The 24,611-nt window shown below is 39.2% G+C and overlaps 1 protein-coding gene across 10 annotated transcripts in view; it reads right to left on the reverse strand.

Moving 5' to 3' along the window:
* DICER1 (dicer 1, ribonuclease III) overlaps positions 1 to 24,611 on the reverse strand; it is a 73,052-nt gene that overhangs the window by 34,951 nt on the left and 13,490 nt on the right. For 2 of the 10 annotated variants that reach the window (XM_070514247.1, XM_070514251.1), the window contains exons 2-10: positions 16,882 to 16,945; positions 15,706 to 15,807; positions 11,930 to 12,118; positions 11,139 to 11,301; positions 9,515 to 9,645; positions 8,407 to 8,541; positions 7,798 to 7,958; positions 4,694 to 4,862; positions 2,958 to 3,430 (exon numbers count right to left, since the gene is read on the reverse strand). In XM_070514247.1, coding sequence (XP_070370348.1) covers positions 2,958 to 3,430; positions 4,694 to 4,862; positions 7,798 to 7,958; positions 8,407 to 8,541; positions 9,515 to 9,645; positions 11,139 to 11,301; positions 11,930 to 12,073 — 1,376 coding nt within the window. In that variant the 5' untranslated portion in view covers positions 12,074 to 12,118; positions 15,706 to 15,807; positions 16,882 to 16,945. Of the gene's footprint in view, positions 1 to 2,957; positions 3,431 to 4,693; positions 4,863 to 6,795; positions 6,806 to 7,797; positions 7,959 to 8,406; positions 8,542 to 9,514; positions 9,646 to 11,138; positions 11,302 to 11,929; positions 12,119 to 15,705; positions 15,808 to 16,881; positions 16,946 to 24,611 lie in introns of those variants that run through there. The other 8 variants (XM_070514252.1, XM_070514254.1, XM_070514253.1 and 5 more) reach the window with 6 other exon arrangements.

The raw sequence follows: 24,611 nt of genomic DNA on the forward strand, positions 1-24,611 counted from the left end.
TAAAAATATATATATAGGTAAATTAAAAACCATAAAGCCCTCTGCATATAAGGCAAAGGAAAACAATATACCTAAGACTATATACGATCCAACATTTTATATAGAAGTAGCTGTTATTTTTTTTGTTAGGAGAGCAGAAAACTCCCCGTGTATTACAATAGCTTACACTCCCATGAAACTTCACTGAAGAAGGAGTTTTCCTCCCATTAAATTGATGGAAGGAAAGAATCTGGATTTCTGGAAGTTTTTCTAAGCTTATTAAAAAGCTTACTGAAACAAGACCTCTATTGTATATTTAATTAGTTGCCCATAAAGTCAGCTCTCAAACTGCTCCAGATTCATCCTCCAACACTAAACTCCAGCCACATTTTATGAAAGTTGATCACAATTAATCTGATCCTCAAAGTCAACAGAAAGTAACTGATTGATTTTTGATAAACCTTAAAAAAACATACAGAGAAGAAGGGAAAGGAAGAAAAGAAACTCCATTCCTTCTCTTCAAGGCCCAGAACATTTATTTAATTCTTAAACCATCCTGTATGGGGGCAGGGAATATGTCTATAACGAGCTTAGCACTGCGCCAATACGCAACTTTTCTGACCCCTGAAATGCCTTTCCCCCATTCTAAGAAATGGTCCCGACAGTCATGCTCCCTGGTCTGTCTCCTGGCAGTCTTCCACCGGAAAGCACAGGGCCGTGTTCAGTGACGCTTAGGGCATTATGATTGTAGAGAGAACTGGAAACTAGGAGGCAGGATATCAGGATTCTAGAATTGTCTCTGCCATTGACTAGCAATTTAACTCAGGGCAAATCACTTTTCCTCCTGAGGCCCCTTCGCATTTTTATAAAAATAAGTTGTTGGATTAGGTAGTCAGAGAAGCCCCTTTCCAATCTTAAACTTGTGATTCCAGTGTAATTCACCACCTAAAGTTATTTTAGTCTGTATTCATCATAAGGATCAGGCCCAAGGACCAGGAAAATTACAAGACTGAACACCGCCAGATGACTACCCCAGAGTCCAATTTCTCGTTACTCAAGTAGGTTTTCAAAGCCCCAAAACAGTCAGAAGCAGTTTAGAAAAAAAATCTCAAATTGCCTCAGGAAACAAAGCTTAATTTCTCCTCCGAGATCACTACTTGCAGAAAAGGCTCTTAGCGATCAACTTTGCCAATTAATGGATCTCGTAGAAAAGTAGATGGTCTGAAGTATAAAATAAGGGCACTTTTTTTGCCCTTATAAATAATAGAGCATCTAGCCACAAACCAAAAGGACCATACATTAAGTGACCACCGGACACAAATCTGAGGTCTAGCTCTTTGGCTAGGTCTGCATTCAGGAAACATAAACTTCTGTCAAAGGAGGGGGAGGGATGGAAATCCACAACCTAATTTGGATTCATTATCACCCTTGCCAATATTCTCGGAATTCTTCCCTAACACTTTTATTCTCTTCTGATTCAGAAAATTTTAATATGTGGTCTATGAACCAATCCAAACTGCAAATCCAGTTGTTCTAAACTTTTTCCGCTTTTTCCGCTGCAAACTTGAATAAACATTTGTTAAGGAAAAAAGGCTAACATAAAAAAACTAGCCACAGGGGCTGGCCTGGTGGCGTAGCAGTTAAGTGCACACATTCCACTTTGGTGGCCCGGGGTTCGCAGGTTCAGATCCCAGGAACGGACATGGCACCACTTGGCAAGCCATGCTGTAGTAGGTGTCCCACATATAAAGTAGAAGAAGATGGGCACAGATGTTAGCTCAGAGTCAGTCTTCCTCAGCAAAAAGAGGAGGATTGGCAGCAGATGTTAGCTCAGGGCTAACCTTCCTCAAAAAAAAAAAAAAAAACCCCACAACTAGACACAAAGATAAACAAACACATGGACAAAGAGAACTATTTAGTGGTTACCAGGGGGAAGGAGGGAGGCGGGTGGGCACAAAGGGTGAAGGGACGCACCTATACTGTGACTGACAAACAATAACGTACAGATGAAATTTCACAAGGTTGTACACTATCATAACCTCAATTAAAAAAAAAAACACTAGCTGGGGCCGGCCCGGTGGCGCAGTAGTTAAGTTCACACGTTCCACGTCTTGGCGGCCTGGGGTTCGCCGGTTTGGATCCCGGGTGCAGACATGGCACCGCTTGGCACGCCATGCTGTGGCAGGCGTCCCATGTATAAAGTAGAGGAAGATGGGCACGAATGTTAGCTCAGGGCCAGGCTTCCTTAGCAAAAAAGAGGAGGACTGGCAGTAGTTAGCTCAGGGCTAATCTTCCTCAAAAAAAAGAAACAACTAGCCATAATAATACCCAGATGAAATTTATCCTAAGATTTCCTGAAGGAGAAAGCTTGGTGTGAAACGCTTAATGCAATGCCTAACACACAGTCACAGCTGAGTAAATATCTGAACTGAATCTAACAACTGAATACAAAACAAGAGATACTTTACTTTAATCTAACTTAGTTCATCTATCCTTGCTCTCTATTTTAGATGGATTAGAATAGATTAGCATCCTTTAAGAAAAAATCTGGGCCAGTCGCGTGGCTGAGTAGTTAAGTTCGCGGACTCTGCTTTGGTGGCCTGGGATTGGCCAGTTCGGATCCTGGGGGTGGACCTACATACCACTCATCAAGCCACGCTGTGGCAGCATCCCACACAGAGGAACTAGAATGACCTACAACTAGGATATACAACTATGCACTGGGGCTTTGGGGAGGAAAAAAAGAAGACAAGACTCTCAGTCATGTCAAATCTAGCCTTTTGGAAAAGCTATTGCATACGTAAACATCCTTTCTGTGAACCCCAGCACAGCATTACACTTGAATTATGATGGTGCCAAGTGAAGGACAGTTACATAACCCTTCCGCTAGCTCTTAATGCTATTACAGCATATCACTTCACAAAACAGAAAGCTGCCTTGTTCTACTACAGAAAAAAATGTTAATCTTAGAGATTTACCTGTTTAAGACAACTGCTGTATATCTTCTTTCAACAAAAATAATTCCGCATAAAATATTGGTAAATGGAGAAGGAAAATTTGTCTCTGGCTTCTCCTTTTCTTCAATTTCTTCATCCTCATCATCATCCTCAGAATCACTCCAAGACACATAATTATCCTGATTCCTATTATTATACCACTCAACACTCTCAAACTGCTGTCGCTCATATGGTTTATATTTGCGTAAGATTTCAAGCAGTTTTATGACTTTCGGAGTTACAAATTTCAGGTCAAGTGAGGCAGGTGAGAAGTGCTCTTCACAGAGTGCGTGGATCTTCCTCAGGAAAGTATCTGTAAACAATAGGAATTTCCTGTGCAGCTCCTCCTGTTCATGTTTGATGTACTTCTGTAGCTCTCTTACCATCATTCCAGCCACTTTATCAGCACACCAGGGTCCCAGAACCACCAATACCGCACGACAGTCTGACAGGATCTACAAAAAAACGTAAAGAGCCAAATGCTAAACAATAACCATGTGGCATTTTCATATGGGGTTTAATCGGGATTTAAGCTGTCTTCAATCTGGCCCTTCAAAATAAATGTATCCTACTAATATAAACACTGAGGTTAATTCTCCAAGGTTGGGGGGAGGGGCCAGTGGTCTTTTTCAAGCTCTACTTTTTCATATATATGTGCCCAGAACCATCCTTTTGTTTTCAGCAAAAATAATCAAATAACAGAAATTAAAAGATGCAATTGTATAAGGTTAATAAAACTTAATTTTAGATCTGTGATTAGTTAGAAGTACAACTGAGTCACTGACTTCCAGGTAAATATGCAAGAAATTATGTAGAGGAGTAATTTTACTTTAGGTATCAAAGAGGAGGAAGACAATTTTCCTTGAACTTTATCTACATCCAGAGTGCCGGGACCTACAACCCTAGCTCAGAGCAGAATGGAAATCCAAAGCGAGGCTAAAACTGAGGAATCGCCAGTTCTGCAGGCAAGTAAAAGGGGTGATTATGGACTTAATGAGAATTCAAGGGCCGAGGAGAGTCTGGGCATTGCTGCTCCAGAAAAAATCAGCAGGAGAGAAATTAAGCCTCAGACTAAATACAGTGTTAACATTGACAAACGGGGGCAAAGTCCTACAATAACAGCTCCCAAGTTTTAATGCATCAAGATAATTGGAATGCTTGTCAAATCTCAGACAGCTGGACCCCACCCCAGAGCTTCTGACACAGGTCAAGGGTGGGGTCCACAATGTGCATTTCTAACAAGTTCCAGAGGAATGCTGATGCTGCTGATCTGCAGTCCACACTTTAAGGACCACTGTCCTAAGAGATCTCTTCTCAAAGCTGTACCACTCAGGGAGGACAGGCTCATATCTACTTATATACAAGAAAACAGCAGAGGAATTTGTCTAGCCCGAGGGTTTGAGCAGGAACTAACCCATCTGACCAAGAAGAAGAAAAAAAGGACTCACTCTTTACACTTAAATAACCATACCATAAATCCTAACTCATCTCCTTAAATCTGGGAGGTCTATACTTTATAATATAAATGTCTGTCAGGTCACAGTAAACTCTACCCCATATGAAACGTTCAACGAAAAATGTCCAAAGACATAAGAAGGCAAGGCCTTAAACTAACATCTACAGAAAGTAGCCTCATTAGAAGCATATTTTTATTTCAATATTAAAAATAAACAGAAACCTTTTATTATACTTTCTATACTTCCTTTGTATATGCTTACCTGTTTAGAAATTAAAGTAGAATCTCTTTCTTTTGAATGTACAGATATGTTACAGTCATTGATGAAATTAAGTGCTTCTTCTAACTCCATCAGCAGTCTTTCATAAAGCCCGCTTCTGTCAGTAAATGGTCCACAGTCTACCACGATCTCACATGGCTGAGAAGTGTATCTTTAACATAGAAACAAAAGTTGTCGATACCACAATACATTCACTACAGCATTATGATCCATTACACAGCCAAACCAAAAAAAACTTCCTATTTTCAGTCTGCATACCTCCCTGGGACACAGGCAGGTCACAACCAGCCTTCCTAAAGTGGCACTCTTTGTGCTGTGTTTGCCTGTTAGGTCTCAAGGAATGACTGCTTAAGGCTGACAATCAAAGAATTTTGTGACTTTTCTGATTTCATTATCATCCCAGGTTTTCTGTTTTGTTTTTCAGATTCAGACTTCCATCTCTTGTCCCATTAGGCATCAGGCAGAATGAGGAACAATGTCAGTCAAAATACTCAAGAAACTCAATAATGATTACTTCTCAGAAGCAGAAACAGGGATGGGGGGACAGATCATAGAGGAAAAGTATTATTAAATTTATCCATTTCCATACTATTGGAAACTTTTAGCATTTGCACATATTAATTTTATTTTTAACGTATTTTTAACAAGTCCTTGTAAGGAAAGCTCTCCCAACTTTCAATCCATTATGATATCATTCCTTGGATCTGTCATGCCTTCCATGAACTATGACAATGAGCGTGGCACATAATATTCTAATTAATACAATGATTAACTAAAGAAACAAAATACAGTAAAGACATATTTAAATACTATAGTTTTCATTACTCTCAGCTGGAATTTATACTTTAAGAGTCACGTTTAGAGAACTAGGTAACGCCAAATTCAACACGTTACTGATCAGTTTTACTGAAATGCTCTAACACCTCTCCTGCTCCTGAAGACCTCCAGTACTGCCGAGCTGGCAACCTGATTCAGGCCAGATAAAGCAAAAACACAGCCTTGGACTTGTACGTCACAGACGGTGTGGGCCCAGGGAAGTCAGAAACAGCATGTCCTAAGGGCGACGGGACTGGTCTTTCATTTGGCATTTGGATACCTAAGTTCCATGAATCAAAAATATTACCTTTTCTTCGCATGCTACAAAGACAGCTTTTCCCAAATTCCTACCAAATGACAGGCGCACTGCAAGGCGTTTTCCATGTGTAAATGTAACTGACCATCAAAGAATCCCCGAAACGACTGTCAGCACCATTTTAAAGGTTCAGGGACAGTAAATGACTCACTTGAAGTCACACAGCTCAAATGAGTGGAGCCAGCATTCAAAACCAACGTCTGAGTTAATTCCATAAGCCAAGAAGTCACTCTTCTCTGTTTATTATAACTGTTCCAAGAACTACCACTTGGTACTCGTTAGCCTTGTTAAAGACTGTATCTAATAAGGATATAAGGGTATTTTAATAGGAATCAAAGTAATTACATTTATTTTAAAACCTAAGTTATATAGGTTCCCTTCCACTAACTTAAATCAAAAAGGTTGTGTATGTGGTATGTGTGCATTTTAAGGAAACTCAAAATAGCAACTTCCTCAAAAGGAGACAAACCTAGAAATCATAAACAACACCTTTCTCAGAAATTTACACCATTTTCAAAACTACAGGTTGCTTCCAATTATTTTAAAGCACACTGTAAAACATTGAATTCTCTACACAACTTAATGTTCTTTCAAAGCATCATGTGGGACATTTAGGTCAGAACAACAAAGCACACACATTGACAGAAAAGGACACAAATTTACTGTCCAAACTCCCAGTCCCTGTCAACATCAGCAAACAGAAAAGGCTGACGCTAATGCAATATTCTCTCCAGGCAGAAACACTTCCATCTGCTCCTTTCTGTGGAAACAACGTTAGGTTCCTATATTCACGGGTAACTGTCCTGATAAAGGATTCTTAGTCTTGCTCATTCTTTCTAACAGCTGTTTGTTCACTTAAACAGGTACCACCTGCAAGGCACCTTAAAAGAGCCTCAGGCTTAAAATCAGTTATGGCTAGTCTCCTTAAAGCTGAGTCAATCATAGTGCACACCTGTCCAAGACCACCACGTCAATCCTACAGCACACCTGTCCAAGACCATCAAGTCAATCGTAGAGCACACCTGTCCAAGACCACCACGTCAATCGTACAGCACACCTGCCCAAGACCACCAAGTCAATCGCAGAGCACACCTGCCCAAGACCATCAAGTCAATCGTAGAGCACACCTGTCCAAGACCACCAAGTCAATCGTAGAGTATACATGCCCAAGACCATCAAGTCAATCGTAGAGCATACCTGTCCAAGACCATCAAGTCAATCGTAGAGCACACCTGTCCAAGACCACCAAGTCAATCGCAGAGCACACCTGCCCAAGACCACCAAGTCAATCGTAGAGCACACCTGTCCAAGACCACCAAGTCAATCGTAGAGTATACATGCCCAAGACCATCAAGTCAATCGTAGAGCATACCTGTCCAAGACCATCAAGTCAGTCGTAGAGTATACCTGTCCAAGACCATCAAGTCAGTCGTAGAGTATACCTGTCCAAGACCACCACGTCAATCGTAGAGCACACCTGTCCAAGACCATCAAGTCAATCGTAGAGCATACCTGTCCAAGACCACCACATCAATCGTAGAGTATACCTGTCCAAGACCATCAAGTCAATCCTAAGTATACCTGTCCAAGACCATCAAGTCAATCATAGAGTATATCTGTCCAAAACCACCAAGTCAATTGTAGAGCATATCTGCCCAAGACCACCATGTTAATCGTAGAGTATACCTGTCCAAGACCACCACGTCAATCGTAGAGTATACCTGTCCAAGACCACCACGTCAATCATAGAGCATACCTGTCCAAGACCACCATGGCAATCATAAAGTATACCTGTCCAAGACCATCAAGTCAATTGTAGAGCATACCTGTCCAAAACCACCAAGTCAACTGTAGAGCGTATCTGTCCAAGACCACCATGTCAATCGTAGGGCATACCTGTACAAGACCACCACGTCAAATGTAGTGCATACCTCCAGTCAATTGTAGTGCATACCTGTCCAAGACCACCAGGTCAGTTGCAGTTTCAGCATTACTCTTAAGAATTTTCTCCAGTTTCTGAATCTTTTCTTCCAATTCCTCTGGATCACACTTCCCATTTAAAATGGAAGCAGTTAGTCCCAAAATACGAGGACATGATGGACAATTTTCACAGAGCTAACATAAGAAAAGATACTGACAGTAAGGAATTCATTTCGCAAGGTCATAACAAAAGAGACATTACCATATTAAAACAGGTCAAAAAGACTGACAATACTAAAAATATTGCTTATGGAATTATTGTAGCTCGTTTAAAAGATCTGTTTATCAAAAAGTCACATTTAAATACGCTATGGCAGATTATTATGTAATTCATTTATGACAAATTACATAATTCATTTATTTATGTTTAAAATTTTACTATAGATTTAGATATTATAGATTATTTATTATACTTTATTATTATATAGATTACAGATTTAAAGGAACATTAATATTTATTTTTCATACTCTGGAACCACAGTCACAAAATTGGTAACTAATGCTATTGTTTTTGATATATAAAAATACTGCTTGTACTTAGTAATTTGATCTGAATTAAGACTGACAAAATCTAAAAACTTACCTTCATAATTTCTCGGTAGGGGTGATCTAGGATTGCAAGATGACACTCATCAAACACCAAGAGGTTAATGTCTGACAGTGATAAGTAATCATTTTTCAAAACATTCAAGGCGACATAGCAAGTCATAACAAGAACCTAAAACAAAACTGATATCAGCACACAAAACATGCCATTCACCTGCCTAGACGCACTTACATGAAATCACATTACAGAACCACTGCATTGTAGGTCAGGATTAAGAAATTCATTAGTCAAAATTTAAAAATTCTAAACATATGGAAGCTCATATGTTGGAATCAAGAAGTAGAGTTAGGAAAATGTGGAAACAGACCATGACAAAAAACTCTTGATGATGGAGACCATGTTTTATGATAAATCTACTAAATCTCTTTCAGGTTTTCAGGTTTCTACAGCCTATTTTGACTGATGAGACCTGTCAATTTAATCAAATCACAAAACAATTCACACTGTTTTTTCCTTTTTTTTCCCCTTGAACCAACTGGTTTCCTGGAAGAAGACGCAAACCGAATGTTCTTCTTACCGCTTGTCACTCTGTGGACATTTACGTGCTTTATTAAAGAGGACTTAAGGCAGTATGTGAGACACACCAGTAGACTGTGGACTGCTTAAGGTGAGGAAGCATCTCTTCACCACTCCAGATCCACCAACATCGACCCACAATAAGGCCCTCAACGCATGCTGGCTAGACGGAAACGTGTAAGTTAGAGGAAGTCTGCATCAAAGACCAAAGATCTCAACTAAGGAACCTCTCCAGTTTCAAGACATTTGACTCAAGGGTAAATTTTCCGAAAGCAGGTTATCTACAAGCTGGAAACAGGTTGTGGGAATTTGTGTTTTTCAAGCAAGTAAATCATATGGTAAAGGTGATTCTTTTCCATGAAGTAAGAGCAACATAAATCAATCATTTATTTGGTTTAGGATGAGCTAAAGTGAGAAAGAGCATATCAGGGCTGGTTTGTAGGCTGACGAGGCACAGGAAAGTAGAGTTTTCAATCCTAACTCAGATAACCAAGGCCACAGGTCATCTTATAAACCACGTCAACGACCTACAGGAATTTATGAAGTGAAGTTTCTCTACAAGTCTTACCTGGTGCTTAGTAAACTCTTGGTTCCATTTCTCTTTTGTCCAAGATGCATTGACTTCTAGGTTTGAGTATTCCCCAACCTTGAGATCCGAATGCGTTCTGACAGCTGACACTTGCTGAGCAACCTGGTTGGCTGATTACAAACATAGTGCTCCATGTAAATATGAGAAATCCTAGCTAGTTGGCTCTCTGGACTACTAATGATTAAGACAGTTAAGGAAATCCTTATTATTACATATTACACCTAATCATCAATTTTTTTTTGATAGCCAATTTAAAATATTTCCAAGGTTATCCTCCAAAATGCACTTACTAGACTTACCACCTGCCTCTGTCCTTCAGAGAACCTTACGCCACCTTCCTCCTCTGCAGCTGATTGTCACCAACCTAAGATGGTAACTCCTAGGCTGGAATGGTAACCCCTCCAGATCCACCCCTCCTGTTTTCTTCAATAAAATTAGATCATTTCACTAAAAAGTTAAGACAGTCTAATACGTATTTAAAGCACATGAGAACATCACATGCTGAGACAATCTAAAAAAAAGGAGAGGGGCAACACGATTATATTAGTACCCCAGCGGCTCAGGTTCACATGGTACGCTTTTTATCTTAGTATACAATCCCAAACACATAAAAACCAGTATCTTAAACTCTTACTGAATATTTAACTTGTAAGAAGTATCTAACTTTGTTTCTACAACTGGTATAGCAAAACCATAAATCAAAGAGCTACCTATCTCATAATCAAACACCTTTTGACATACTTTGTGAAGCTAAAATGTCAAAAACAAAATCACTGTGGGCCAGCCACACTGCCTGGTGGTTAAGTCTGGCAGGCCCCCCTCTGGCGGCTGTGTTTGTGGGCTCAGATCCTGCATGTAGACCTACACCACTCGTCAGCCACGCTGTGATGGCAACCCACATATAATGTAGGGGAAGATTGGCACAGATGTTAGCTCAGGACTAATCTTCCTCAAGCAAAAAAAAGAGGAAGATTTGGGGGCCGGTCCCGTGGCTGAGTAGTTAAGTTTGTGTGCACCACTGCAGGCGGCCCAGTGTTTCATTAGTTCGAATCCTGGGCACAGACACGGCACCGCTCATTGAGTGACGCTGGGGCGGCATCCCACATGCCACAGCTGGAGGGACCCACAACTAGGAATATACAACTATGTACTGGGGGGCTTTGGGGAGAAAAAGGAAAAACATAAAATCTAAAAAAAAAAAAGAGGAAGATTTGACAATAGACGTTAGCTCAGGGCTAATCTTCCTCAGCAAAAAAAAAAGAAAGAAAGAAAGAAAAAGAAAACAAAACAACTGCAACAACTCAGATTAGATTATGTTCCCAAAGTAAAGAAATGCAGAATAAGAATTAGATGCCATTACATTTAAGAGAAAAGCTTAAGTTTAATACCTGAGAAATAAAATGGTTAATATTTAAGAGAAATAGCATAAAGTTAAGAAATAAAACAAAATGACATTTCTCCTATCAGAGCTTCAGGAAGCACCTTACTCATCAAACTCTCTAAACTTTCATAATTTAACTTAATACCCAAAGGAAAAATATGCTTAATCATAAAATCTCATCCAATTTCCTGCACACAATTTGAGAAAAGAATTTTTCGTTACCAGAGTTGACCAAGAACACCGTCCTTTTCCCACTTCTGCTGAAGGCGCCCCTGATCTGGTAGGACAGCTCTTTCGTGAGTAGTACTGCAATAAACGTCTTCCCTGAGCCAGTGTTTAAACAGACTATGGTGTTATGATCCAGAGCCGCTTCAAGCAGTTCAACCTAAAGACACAGTGGGAAGAAAGATTACACACTTCTTAATGAAGTACCAAACTTAGAAAACTGGATTTTGTTCTAATTGAGGAGATTTCTTTTTTTCTAAAATCTTCCTCCAATAAATTTCCCAAAAAACATACTTTCCATATCTTTATATAAGAATAATAATCCAGGCATTAAAATGCCTGTTATATTTAGCTGTGTTGTGTAAACAGCCTTGAAATGGCGTTTACAATTTCTGTAAGACTTATTTTGCATGGACAGAATACTTCTTTAGAGTGAAATGAATGACTAAATTCACAGAAACCGTGCTTCTGCCAGTTCAGGATTGTTCAATCGAATCTCAATTCCGACACATCTCATGAGGACAGACACACCCAAATGGACATTAAGGGACAGTGAGGTTTCAGAGGGAAAAGAGTAAGAAACTTCACAAATAAAACTATCAAATCAATTACCCAGCAGATGTTAGGGAAGAAAAAGACTACTAAGAACAAAAGTATTTGGCATGAGAAAATTAATCAGAAGAGGAAAGCTTGAAAAGGTAAATGAGTTTTATATAAATTGTGTCAACTCTCTGCTAATTTACTCTATTTTAGTGAAAATGCTCCAGTATTAGTGTTCTCATTAGTACCTGATATTTTCTTGGCGTATAAATGTTATCATGAATTGCTTCTTGTTGCCATGGCAGTCCAAAGAAAGGACCCATTGGTGAGGAAGCAGGGGTCATGAGCTGCAGGCCTGCCATGCTGAGGGGTTGCAAAGCAGGGCTTTTCATTCATCCAGTGTTTCTTTCATTGCATTTTTGTTCTAGCACAGCTTACTACAAAAGGGAAAAAGAATACCATTACACAACCATGCAGGGTTAAAAACAAAAGAGAGTACAGAAACAAGAGAAACATCAGAATATCATTCCTATGGGCCTTTTTAAACTCTCCCTATAATTGTTTCAGTTTTTTCTTGATCTAAGAGGATCATTTTAAAAGTCAAGCATTCTATCCTCTCCAACCCAGCAATTCCACACCTAGAAACTTGTCTAAACGAAGTAGACAGCTGCACGAAGATAAGTACATGAACATTTATTGCATTATTACTTAAGAACAAAAAACAACTTTACAGTGTATTAATAAAATTAGCTAAGTAAATTATGGTATAGCTATGTAAGGGACTACTCTGACTCCATTAAGATAATACATATCTATATTTACCAACACAGAACCACGTCCACAATATACCTTTAAAAGAAAATATGTATAGAATGATGCCTTATTAAATATATAGGTATATATATAAAACAGGTAAATACATACATCGATAGATTTCAAACATTCTTCATAAATTCTATGATGCTATTATTCGTAAAATAATAAGACAATGTAAGGAAGGCACTTAGCACTGTGCCTGCACACAGGTAAGATTCAAATGCCTGCCATCATTTTGTCATTGTATCAAAAGACCATAAACACGGAAGGTCTTTTTCTCAATTGACAACCCATCACAGTTGCACAGCTCACCAGCTATTTAAATACATACCTCTAAAACTAGACATATCCCAGACAAACTACAACAAAGCTCACCATTCCCGGAAACGGAAGTTTCTTCACGGTATCTAAGCACTCTTCTGTATTTCATGCATTCTTTTTTAAATAGAAATTTGATAACATAAAATAAAATAAAAACTGAGTGTTTTTAAAATTCCTAATCTGCAGACAGGGGGTTAGGGTCTCAAATCTCTACATGAAAGGCCGTCATTAGCTTTCCTGACTGTCAGCAGAATTTACTTGCCCCACAGTAAAGGGAATTTTCTCCCTTGTACTGCTTTGGAGTGTTCATTGTTATCACTCTATGAAACTGGAAAGAAAGAATCCCACTCTTTGTTCCTTGACAACAAAAACTTGGATTCTCCTGACATGTTAAATTTATACCCATGGTACAGCACGGTGCCTTTAAGTTGCTGCATCTAATCCAACAAGAAGTGTCCAGTGTAGAGCCTTTGATGCAGAGGCGTAATACCAAATTCTGATTTCAGAGATTAATTCAGGTAACAAGAATTCAACATCCAGCTAACACAGGTGCAATCTCAACTAAGTGGTACAGGAGCCAACGGCTGCAGGAGCCAAGGGCCTTGGCAAGGCAGGCGGCCCGGGGACCAGGCAGGTTGTAATTCTCATTACCCTCTCCGAGGAAGACGGCAGGCACAGCACTCCAGAGCACAGTATGAAAGCCCATCACATTAGTACTTCCCCTGGATCAGAGACAAAACTGTGTTCTCCATGAGAATTAATCTGCTCAGTCTCTGCTGAACCAGAGCCCAACAGCCATTCCTCTTACTACACACTTAGCATCCACTTTCTCAGTTCCGCAGGCCCACAGGCTGCACGTCCTCAGGCTCATCATTCAAGCTTCTTAATCAGCACAGCTGTCAAGGACCTGAAGTGAAATCTGTTTTACCTACTTTCCTGAGATGCAACACTGTGAAGGCCCACAGCTGAGATCTGCAGGCACCCACCACCTGGCTACCACGCCTGCAATACCTCGGCACTCCTCCTCCATTTCTACAGGCTGCTCACTAAAGGATGATTTATCCTTAAGCCTCACTCCTCACTGTTGACCCAACCCAAATGCTAACCCAACACCAATCAAAGACATGGTGGAAGGTATCAGGAAATAAGCCTACATCCTGGTGGTGGATGGGAATAAAAAACGAAGGAGAAAAGAGGGCAGTAACGTAAACCCCCAAACACATCTTCCTCCGCCCTCCAGAACCACATACAGCCAAGAAGCAGCAGCATCCCCGCCTCCCTACCACTGCCACCATTTCTCCTCGTATAGATAATATCAGTAATAATAATAATTGACAACTCCAAAAACATAGTCTACAAGATAAATGAGAGGAATGTTCTATTTTTTCAAAGGGGGGGTGACTATATTCGTCAAAAATATCCATATCATAAAATACAAAGAAAGACTAGGAAAATGTTCCAGACTAAAGAAGACTATAAAGAGACATGACAACTAAATGCAGTAACTGATCTCAGACAGGGTCCCCTACTGCAGGACAATGCCATTAAGGACATTACGGAGTTCGCTGATAAAACTGTAGACAACAGCGCTGTTCAGTTCACTGAAGCCAATAACTGCATGATGGCTATGTAAGAGAATAGCCTTCTTCTTAGGAAACATACAGTGAAGTGTTTAGGGGTAAAGGGCCATGATGTATGCAACTTACTCTCAGATGGTTCAAAAAAAGAAACTACAGGTAAACACAGAGAGAGAGTGTGTGCAACCGACAAAGCGAATGGGGCAAAGAGGTAAGGCACATATTCCTGTCCTGTTCTTATTCTTGAAACTTTCATGTAAGTTTGAAATTATTTCCAGACAAAGAATTTTCAAAATTAAATAAACAAATATGACCAAACAGACAAGGAGTTCCTTGAGTTTATCTGTGTCATCCACAGTACCAAACCACATCCTGGACATCGCAAACACACACTGTAGGTTTGTAGAGTGAAAGCAGCATCCATGTGAGTGACATAAAAACCTTCAAACACCTTCTCTGCACCTTTCATAATCTACATCACGCTGAATATATTCACAGAGACACATATATACACACCTTTTTCTTTTACTGCCACACATGCTCCAAAGAACAAGATGTGTGTCATTCTTTGCAGCTCCTAAATTTCCTGGTACAATGTACCATACATATATTTAAATAAATATTTGACAAACTGAATGAGAGATTCATAGATGTCCCCATGATATTGCAAAGAACAGAATCATTCAAAAAAAAATCCAAAGATATTTCTATTTGGTTTAGAAATTTACACCCACCCCATTCCTACTCACCCTGAAGGGTGGGGGTGGGTGCAGGAGAGGATTTGCAAGGAAATGGAGGACAGTAACTCGATCCTCTCAATTATATTTCCCATATGGTCAGAATATTTAAATTCATTTTCATTCATTTAGTATACAGTGCCTGGCACCAGTAATATACTTTCTATTCAGGGAAAGCAAATCCAAGATTAAAAAATTCAACAGGTAATCCAATAACGTGAAAACAGAAAACCCTATAATTTTGCCAATTTTTACTTTCTTTGGCGTGTTTAAACAGATTTTTCCCCCTTAACTTGGCCTTAAATGAAAGCTCTGAATCCCTGCTGGTAAGTAAAAGTTCTATAGTTTCATAGCTTAATTGACTATGGTTAACTGCTGCAGCAGAGCCAATACAGTAACTCCACGTGACTGCTTTTCAATGACAGACTTTAAATTTCCGGTCAAACAATTTACACTCATGAAATGGCTGAGGTTGTTTCACAGCTTCCACATACTATTCACTTAGAAATCACTTAGTAAAACACACGAATAAACTCTCTTCCTCTTCCCACATATGATCAATCACAGCTTTACCGTTTTAATGTTTGAGATCTCTGTGTTGCTGTTGTCTGAACTGCATTTTGACATTGTGATAGCAGTTTTTTTGGAAAATCACAGCATGCCCAAGCTTCTGCTCTAAAAATAAATGCAAAAATAGCCAAGTTTAAGACTCCTGTATTAAAGTGAATATAAACACATCTACAAAAGAGCCCTATTGATAAGAAGAGTTGAATACAGCCCATTATTTTATATTAAATTTCAAACAAAGGACATTTGGGTTATTTTAGGATGAAACAAAGAACACGAGAACGGGCTGCAACAATAGCAAGCCTAATTCCCAGAGATCTGGAAGAAAGAAAAAGCTGGAGAAAAGTTCAGGAAAAGATTTCAAAATGAATACGAGGAAATCAAACAAAGTAAATAAATTCTAAAGATAGCAACTAGAAAATAAATAAATCAAAGGATAAGTACGTGTTATTTCCTAAATTCACACATACAAAGGAAATAAAGAAAACCATCAGAAGAGGGACCTGGCTGAGACCCAAATCACTAGTAATAAGTATTCAACACGTGTATGAAATCCACCAGCAATTCCAATTTCCCAAAATGAAATTAAAAACACAACTCAAACACCAGTTAAACCCACACGATAAACTCTTTTACAGAGTTTGTTTACAAATAAAAGAATTCAGCAACACAGCTCAATGGTGTTAACGTTGTGGAGAAACGGAAATTTAGGAGTGATTCTCCAAACAGAGATTATAAATCAAAAACTAAAGAAGCATAAAGTCTCGAGATGAAATGCTTAATTTAATTAACAGATGTTGATTTTGTTAGATTTGACACGAGGTTTCATTTACGCTCAGTAACTTCCTGCAACACCTCTGTTACCACAAGGTCAGGAAGAGCAAATGGGCAGTGGTCTCTTCTCTACATCTAGTCTAGTTGTTTAAAGGACATTCACGTGGAGGTTGAACTTTCTCGTTTCAGACACAAATTTGTTTTGCTAATCAGTTAACAAAGCAAAATGGGGAGACCTTAACACTACTTCAGTACGCACACATTTACCTCAAAATGGGGAGACCTTAACACTACTTCAGTACGCACACATTTACCTCAAAATGGGGAGACCTTAACACTACTTCAGTACGCACACATTTACCTCAAAATGGGGAGACCTTAACACTACTTCAGTACGCACACATTTACCTCAAAATGCTGATTCTAAGTTCTTTCAGTCTCCAAGTCTGTATTAATTCACACCCTAGGTAACCTAAAAGCAATCAGAGAGAATATGTTAGAACATACAACTCACTTTAAAAAACCAACTTTAAGAAATTTCCTATTTGACAAAATTTTCATATTTAACTTACGAGAATAAGATCCCTGAAAAAATAATTTATTTATCTATTGAGAGTCAAGAAAACAGTTTATGTCTGAAAGAGCTGCCCTTTAAAATTAGTATTTGTTATGTTCTAATACAAATGAAATTTTTTTAAAGGTATTAGTACAGTCCAACCAGATATTAGGGACAACTCTTGGCACTAAATTCCATTTTCCCCAGGAAAAGCTGGCTTTAGGAACACTTCAACACGACGTCGGTCCATATGGTGCTCCGCATGAGCTGCCTCCCATCTCTAGGCCGTCAGCTTGCTTTCTAAAGCTACCTGGACTCTGACCTTGCACTCCATTCTGCACTGCCACCTACTAAGACACAAATTCAACACACCCACGGGGCCTGATGTGTCAGGCGCTGCATCTTTCCTAACGCAGAGTCCCCTCTTTACTAAAAACACCACAACCCAAATAATAAACTGATAATCCTTTAAAAGTGAATGCAGCTCTACTATTACAAAATTATTGCTAAGTTATCCAAATTATTTCCCTAGACAGTTCCGCAGAGAGACATATTAGAAAGTTAACATCCCAAGTACAAGGACCCCTTATTTCATGTTCACAATATAAAGCCAACAGTCAAGGTTTCTAATTTTAATTGATGACCACAACTTAAATTACCAACAGGCAAACTCTTGTTTGATAGGCCCCTTTAACTTAACTGTGAAACAAAGACAGGCCACGTACCACTCAGTCAAGTTTTAGTATAAACCAACAAACTTCACCCCCATTAGCATCTAAATCCAGCATATGGCTGCACCCTTTCAGACAAAGGCGTGGAACAGCAGACAGCTGACGACCCTGAAGTCAGATGCCTAGTGCGCATTCTCACAACTGCTAAGAGAAAACTTCCAACTCATTTATTTTATTATAATGTGTCACAGAATCTGATACTAACTTTACAAATATTACTATCTAGATTTCAATCCCACTCTCATGAAGTCCAAAACACACAACTACCATAAAGTCCCATACCAAACAAAAGAAAAAACACAATATCAACAATAGGACACAAACACTGTCAGAAGTACTTCTGTAAGCTAACAGACAAAACCAAAAACTGTTAGAAGAACTTTTAGTTCCGAGTGACAGAGAGGCTATGGAGATCCATGACATTATTTTAACTCCAACAGAGCCTAATGACTAAGGGCATCCCTGGCAATGGATACAAAGTACCAGGTTTATACTTGTTGTAAAGGCAAATTAAAAATAAGAGGCTTAATTCTCCTAGTTGAAAACAAAGGGAATAGGGGCCAGCCCAGTGGCACAGTGGTTAAGTTCGCACATTCTGTGTCAGTGGCCCGGGGTTTGCCAGTTTGGATCCTGGTCGTGGATCTACACACTGCTCATCAAGCCATGCTGTGGCAGCATCCCACATGGAAGAACTAGAAGGACTTAAACCAGGATATACAACCACGTATTGGGGCTTTGGGGAGGGGGAAGAAAGAGGAAGATGGGCAACAGATGTTAGCTCGTGGTCAATCTTCCTCACCCCCAAAAAAAAGCATAAAAAAAAGGGAAGAGGCTCCTTCCTTCTCCCTTTTATTCAGAATTTCTTTCTCAACTTCTTCCAGTGTATGTGAATCTTCGTAAAAGCTAAATGAGCCTAGCCAGCCTCACGTCTCAGGAATGTTTCCTTAAGAACCTGTGAGCATCTCTGAAATGTCAAGAAAGATGATGCCCAATCTCCCCGAGTCCTAGGAGCAGACAGGCCTGATTTGTCACCCGACTACAAACTGCAAAACCTACGTCCAGTCATGAAGATGCAAGAAAGCTAGCAATTTCATCTTGAAAACATGGATGTAAAGTGTTGTAACCGCTTAGCTATACAACAGAGGAAGATTTCTTTCTGTCTTTGCAGTCTCTTCAGGGAACAGTCTGGGACGCACATCACATTCTGGTTTAATGCTTGCTCAATATAAATTCGTTTTCTTCCCCTCTACGTTTGCAGAGAGATTTTCTGGGTTTTTTGTTCTTGTTCTTTTGTTGTTGTTGAGGCAGCACTGATTTGTAACTATAAATTTCAGGTGCACCTCAGAGGAGATTTTATTTATAATTATATTTCCCCAACTTTGGCTTAAAAAAAAAGGTCCAATTCTCAAATAGTATTCATGCCGAATAAAAAAAACTCCATTTCTTGGAACTCAAATACTAGAGAAATTCTAATATATGCTGCCCAACTATATTAGGGACAGGAGTTTTAAGAATGGAGATGGAGCTTAGAAGGCAAACGTTTAGCTATATTAAAAAGGAATCTGCACAGAGAAAGGATCCAAGTTGTTTATAACAACTCCCACCAACTCCCTTTTCTAAATTAAAGTGAGAGGAGAGTCTCGGCTGTTTTCAGTGAACTTTGTAAGTTGATGCTCTCACCTCTTAATACTTTCAATTACACAGTCACTCCCTCCTCACAGAGACCCTCGGATGTAGGAGGGGCACTGACTAAGGCCATGGGGTATGTAGAAAGCAAAGTCTTTTTCTCTTTTTTTTTTTAAGTCTCTTTCATTTAAAATCCTCTGAATGCCAGCAATGGGTCCAGCGTCAGGAAGACCAAGGTTTGTCAGACTCCACTGCCTTTCTCTAAGCTTGTTCCCTTGCCTGTAAAATAGGAACACCTATTGCGAGAACTAAGTAAGATTATGTATGTTAAGCTTGGTAGAGAAAAAGGGCTTGAAACACAGAAAATGCTCAATAAATGGTAGTTTCTAAGAAACCACACTACCATCTCTATCTAGAACCATTGTTCTCAAACAATTCTTCAGACTTTAAGGAACTCCTTAAAGGAAACCTAAAATGTTTTATTAATCCTAAGATTCAGTATAGAAAACATATTCTCATATAAATTTAAAGTATGTACACAAGATTTTACAGTATTTTTAACCAGATGAACCTGAAAAACCACAAACTTGAACTACCTAGTCACTATGAATTTACAGTAGGATCAAAATCAAACAAATTTAAATCGTAAAATACAGTATATAATGTGAAATAAAATTAAATAGCTTTGTGTCAAGTTCTCTTTAAAAGCAAAAACCAAAAAATACTATATGCTACTTCTGTTTGGCTCCGAAGACATCACTGAAAACATTCCTTCACTTAACTGTTTCTTAGGCACTGAAACGGTACACAGGTGGGCAGGAAATCATCATCAAATAGACAAGTTTTGAAAATATAAAATATAAAAAAACCCAAAAAGATAGAAGATATCCACAGTATATAAAATAAATATTCCAAGGATTTACCAACTACTATTTGGTGAATATAGATTATGAAAAGACTAAGGTCAAACCAAACACTGAGAGACTAAGGAGAAAAGAAAAGAGATGATAATTTTAAGAATTTAAACACTGGTACCTTTAGCTAAATACACAGGACAAGAGAAATATTTCCACTTTTACTTTTAATTGTCATATTTGTCATTACTAATTAGAAATCTTCACATAGTAATCTAGCCTACATTATCACAAACTTCATACAGAAATGCTCTCTGCAGTATTATCAACAGCAAAAAATGCCCCCCCCCCGCCCCCGCCGCCAATCTCAATGTCTAACAATGACTGAGGGAATGGTTTGGTAAACTGTGGTTCATTTTACATGATGCAATTCAACTGAGCCATTAAAAATGATGACAGTTCCTAATGAACAAAATGCTTATGTTATGGCATTCAAGGAAAAAGCAGAACATTTTTATTTACAGTAAGATCACGATTATGTCTTCAAGTTAAAACTAAAAAAAGAAGAAAGAGAGGGAGGGAGGGAGGAATGGAGGAAAATCCACCCCAAAATTGAGGATGGGATTACTACCATGAGTAATTTCTTTTTCCTTAAAACTTTTCTGCATTTTAAAATTCTCTACAATTTAAACACTTTATTACTTTTAGAAATGGAAAATGAACTTTCAAACTGAGGATGATTTGTACAAAAACAACAGCTTAGAGATATATGATTCTGTTTTAGGCACTGAAAAAAACACCACCTCCCTTCTTAAGCCATTAAATGTGGTAAAATTTACGCCAGTTTCTATAATGTAAACCACAAATTCACTAGCTTTCTTTTCTTGCACTACTCGATGAACCAAACAAATTTCTGGGTTTCTCTAAATCTGTAACATAAACATATTATGTTTACATTTCAACGTAATTATGCCTAAAATTAGATTTGTCCAAAATTGCAGTTGAATACAGGTCAAATACCATTTTAACAAATTCCATCCGTCAAAATCTCCATATAAAAAATATCTCTAGGCTGCCAGCCAATGGCCTGTTTACTTCGAATACTTAATACAACATTCCAACACATCCAAATGGCACAGACACCGCCCCTCCCCTTCAGGTTACCTATAAGGACATTTACCTTGCAGTGTTATTTCAAGACAGGGAAATACTTAATACAGCACTAGCTTTCAAGGTGAGTTTTAAGGTTAATGTTTGATTCCAAGTTTCTGTACTTTAGTCAGTAAAACATGGTCCAACAAGTCCCAGAATTTTACTCAATTCATCACTACCTTCTGCCTATCTTTTACAGCATGGAAGAGAGGGCCAGAGTTTTCTACATCGAGCTGTTTTGAGACAATATAACATCAACATTTTAATACTAAAGAGAGGTCACTCCTGAGACAAAATGAGCCTAAGCGCCTGCTGAGTCTGATGCATGTTTAATCGATGTTGAGTCGGGAAAGGCAACACATTAAAAGTTGCAGGCAAGAGGTGCAGCACGCCATCACAGCTGTGTGCGACCACGCACAGCATCTGCTCTCCCTGGAACTCCGCGACCAGTGTATCCCAATCTTTACAGATGACCTCCTGCTGCTGGGGTCCACCCCCGCCCCCTCCCCAAGCTTCCCCTAAAAGCCTCTAGCATTCCACTCGCCTCTCACCCAGCACACATGGACCATACCACCCAAATCAGGGCTTAATGACATCTTCTGCTCCATATTAGATGTTATTGCTATTGCTATCCCCCCCAAAATTGTAAGACCTTTGAAAGGAAAGATAATCTTATACTTGACTTACAGAGAATTTAAGGAAAGCTGGAAATACCCATATTATATTTTCACTAATTAATTCTACGCTGAGAATAAGGCTTATTGCTCTAACAAATTAACATGTTATCTTTTTGTAAGTCAAATAAAAAATTCAATTCAGATACTTCCCACTTTTAAAAGACTTTAAACAACCCAAATTATTTTAACAAGTTTAATACCCCCATCCTTGCCTCCACCCCCAACAAAGAAAAGTTCAGGGCTGCCCTGAAAAAGCTAGAGAGGCATCAATTTGTACAATGATAATTTTGACATCATCCAACCACATCCATCCTCCTCTCCCAGTCCTCCTGGGGGAACTCCCAACCTACGAAACTCTCTTCGACACTAATGCAGTCTGATCTGACACTGACCTTGAAAATGTTTCAGCAACAATTTAAAGTTCTAAAGTTGCATAGTATAAGCAGAAAAACCCAAAGACTCAAATAATACTTCTCATTAATTTTTCATTTTATAAACTGTATTTTATTAGGTTTAAAATTCAGATAAAACTCTACTCAATGTCAACTAATAAATGTGGAAGGAATGACAGAAAAATCACCATTTTTAACCATCACATCAGCAGCTGAGGCAAGAATCATTAACGGATGCTAAAACTATTGGGTGAAGGTTACAAAAGAATATTTATATTGTCTAAAGTATCTCTGCACAGATTACGTACTAATTCAAATGAAAACTGGTATTTTTACACTGGAAAAGCCTGACAGATACCACCTTGAGTCGAATGACAAACATCAACACGGGGACAAACAGACAACACGTACCTCCTCCTGTGATGAACTGAGAAAGAAATATCATTTATGTCAAAAGTGCAAAACCTGAATCTAATCATGAGGAAACATGAAAACCAAACTGAGAGTCATTTCCCAAAACAACAGGCTTGAGCTCTTCAACTATGTCAGCGTCGTAAAAGATAAAAGCTGAGAAACTATTCAAGATGAAAAGAGTAAGGAGACGTGACCACCGAACGCAGTGCACATCCCTGGACTGGGTCTCTATTAGGGAAGGAAAAGTGCCATAAAGGACATTACTGGGATGAAGGGGATGAGAGTATGCCACCTCAAAATCAGCCACCGTAGCATAAGGATTGTTCTGAGCTGAAGGCAACAGAGAAATAAGACACAGGAGGCATTCAGGGGAAAGTTCCTGTGCTTAGAAAATCTCTTGAATATTTAGTAGTGAAGAGCATAACACTAACTTACTCCCAAACGGTTCAGAAAAATAATAATAATATGCAGAGACGGGGAGAGAATACAAATGTGGCAAAAGGTTAATTACTGGCAAACGCAGGGAATTCTTTATGCTATTTCTACCACTGATAAGTTTGAAAATATTTTAAAACAAAGCTAAAAAACTCTACTAAATACTGATATACATGTTTGGCTATCAGTAGAACACAGAAAAATGGAACTTAATCCAATTTTATTTCATAGTAGTATAAAAAGTAATATTTAAGGCGGTTTCCCCCATTTAAACTTTTGTTTTACCTCCTGCTCCTTAAATTATTCATTCATTCATTCAACAAGTATTTATTAAGCAAGACGTCACTAATGCAAATTTGTATTCTGGAGAAGGTGAGAAGCGGACTTGAGTCCAGTTTTAGAGAATGAGTAGTAACAGCACTAGCCGGGGTGGGGGCAGAGGACATCCTCGGGGAGAAGGGACAGCATGTGGAGAAACATTTAAACAGAAAGCAGGCAGGTCACGTGGAGGAAATTACAAGCAGTGTGCTGGAGCGCTAGTCCCAGGGGAGAATAGTGAAACAATGAAAGTGGTACGATAAACAGGGGCTGGATCACAAGGGGCTGGATCACAAAGGGCCTCACAGGGAGCAAGGCAGGGATTTGAGCCTCGGCCTCTGGGCCCCTGCTTTTTCAACCTCAGCACACACCAAGGGTTCTCACCTAGTGAATCTCAGCCCAAGAACAACTCTCCAGGCAAGGCCCAGAGATGAGAACATCTAAACGCAACGAAGAGCCTCCTGCACTTGACTCTTTCCTTTAGAGAAGACGCTCCTTTTCCTGGTTACAATCATTGCCTCTACTCATACTGGTTTGCCTGAACTGTCCCTGCTTGCATGCTCGAAGTCCCTTGTCCCAGGAACCAACCATTCACCTACCCCAACCATGGACAAATCAGGATGGTTGGTGACCCCATCTCTAGCTCCAATTCTCTGTCCTTGACTGCCTATTGCACATTTCCACTTAAGAAATGCACACATTACTTACTACTATTTCATACTTTCACTACTTATTTTTAAAGAACGACAAAGAACAAAGAATATGTGAATTATAATTCCTTAGTCAAATTAATCCAAAGTGAATTTTCGTCAAAGATTAAAAATTTAACTTCCAGGGGCCGGCCCAGTGGCACGCTTTGGTTAAGTGCACACAGTCCGCTTCGGCGGCCCAGGGTTCACCAGTTCGCATCCTGGGTGCGGACAGGGCACCGCTTGGCAAGCCATGCTGTGGTAGGCGTCCCACAGATAGAGGAGAGGAAGATG

Source organism: Equus asinus, chromosome 7 (assembly GCF_041296235.1).
Source record: "Equus asinus isolate D_3611 breed Donkey chromosome 7, EquAss-T2T_v2, whole genome shotgun sequence".
NCBI lineage: Eukaryota > Metazoa > Chordata > Mammalia > Perissodactyla > Equidae > Equus > Equus asinus.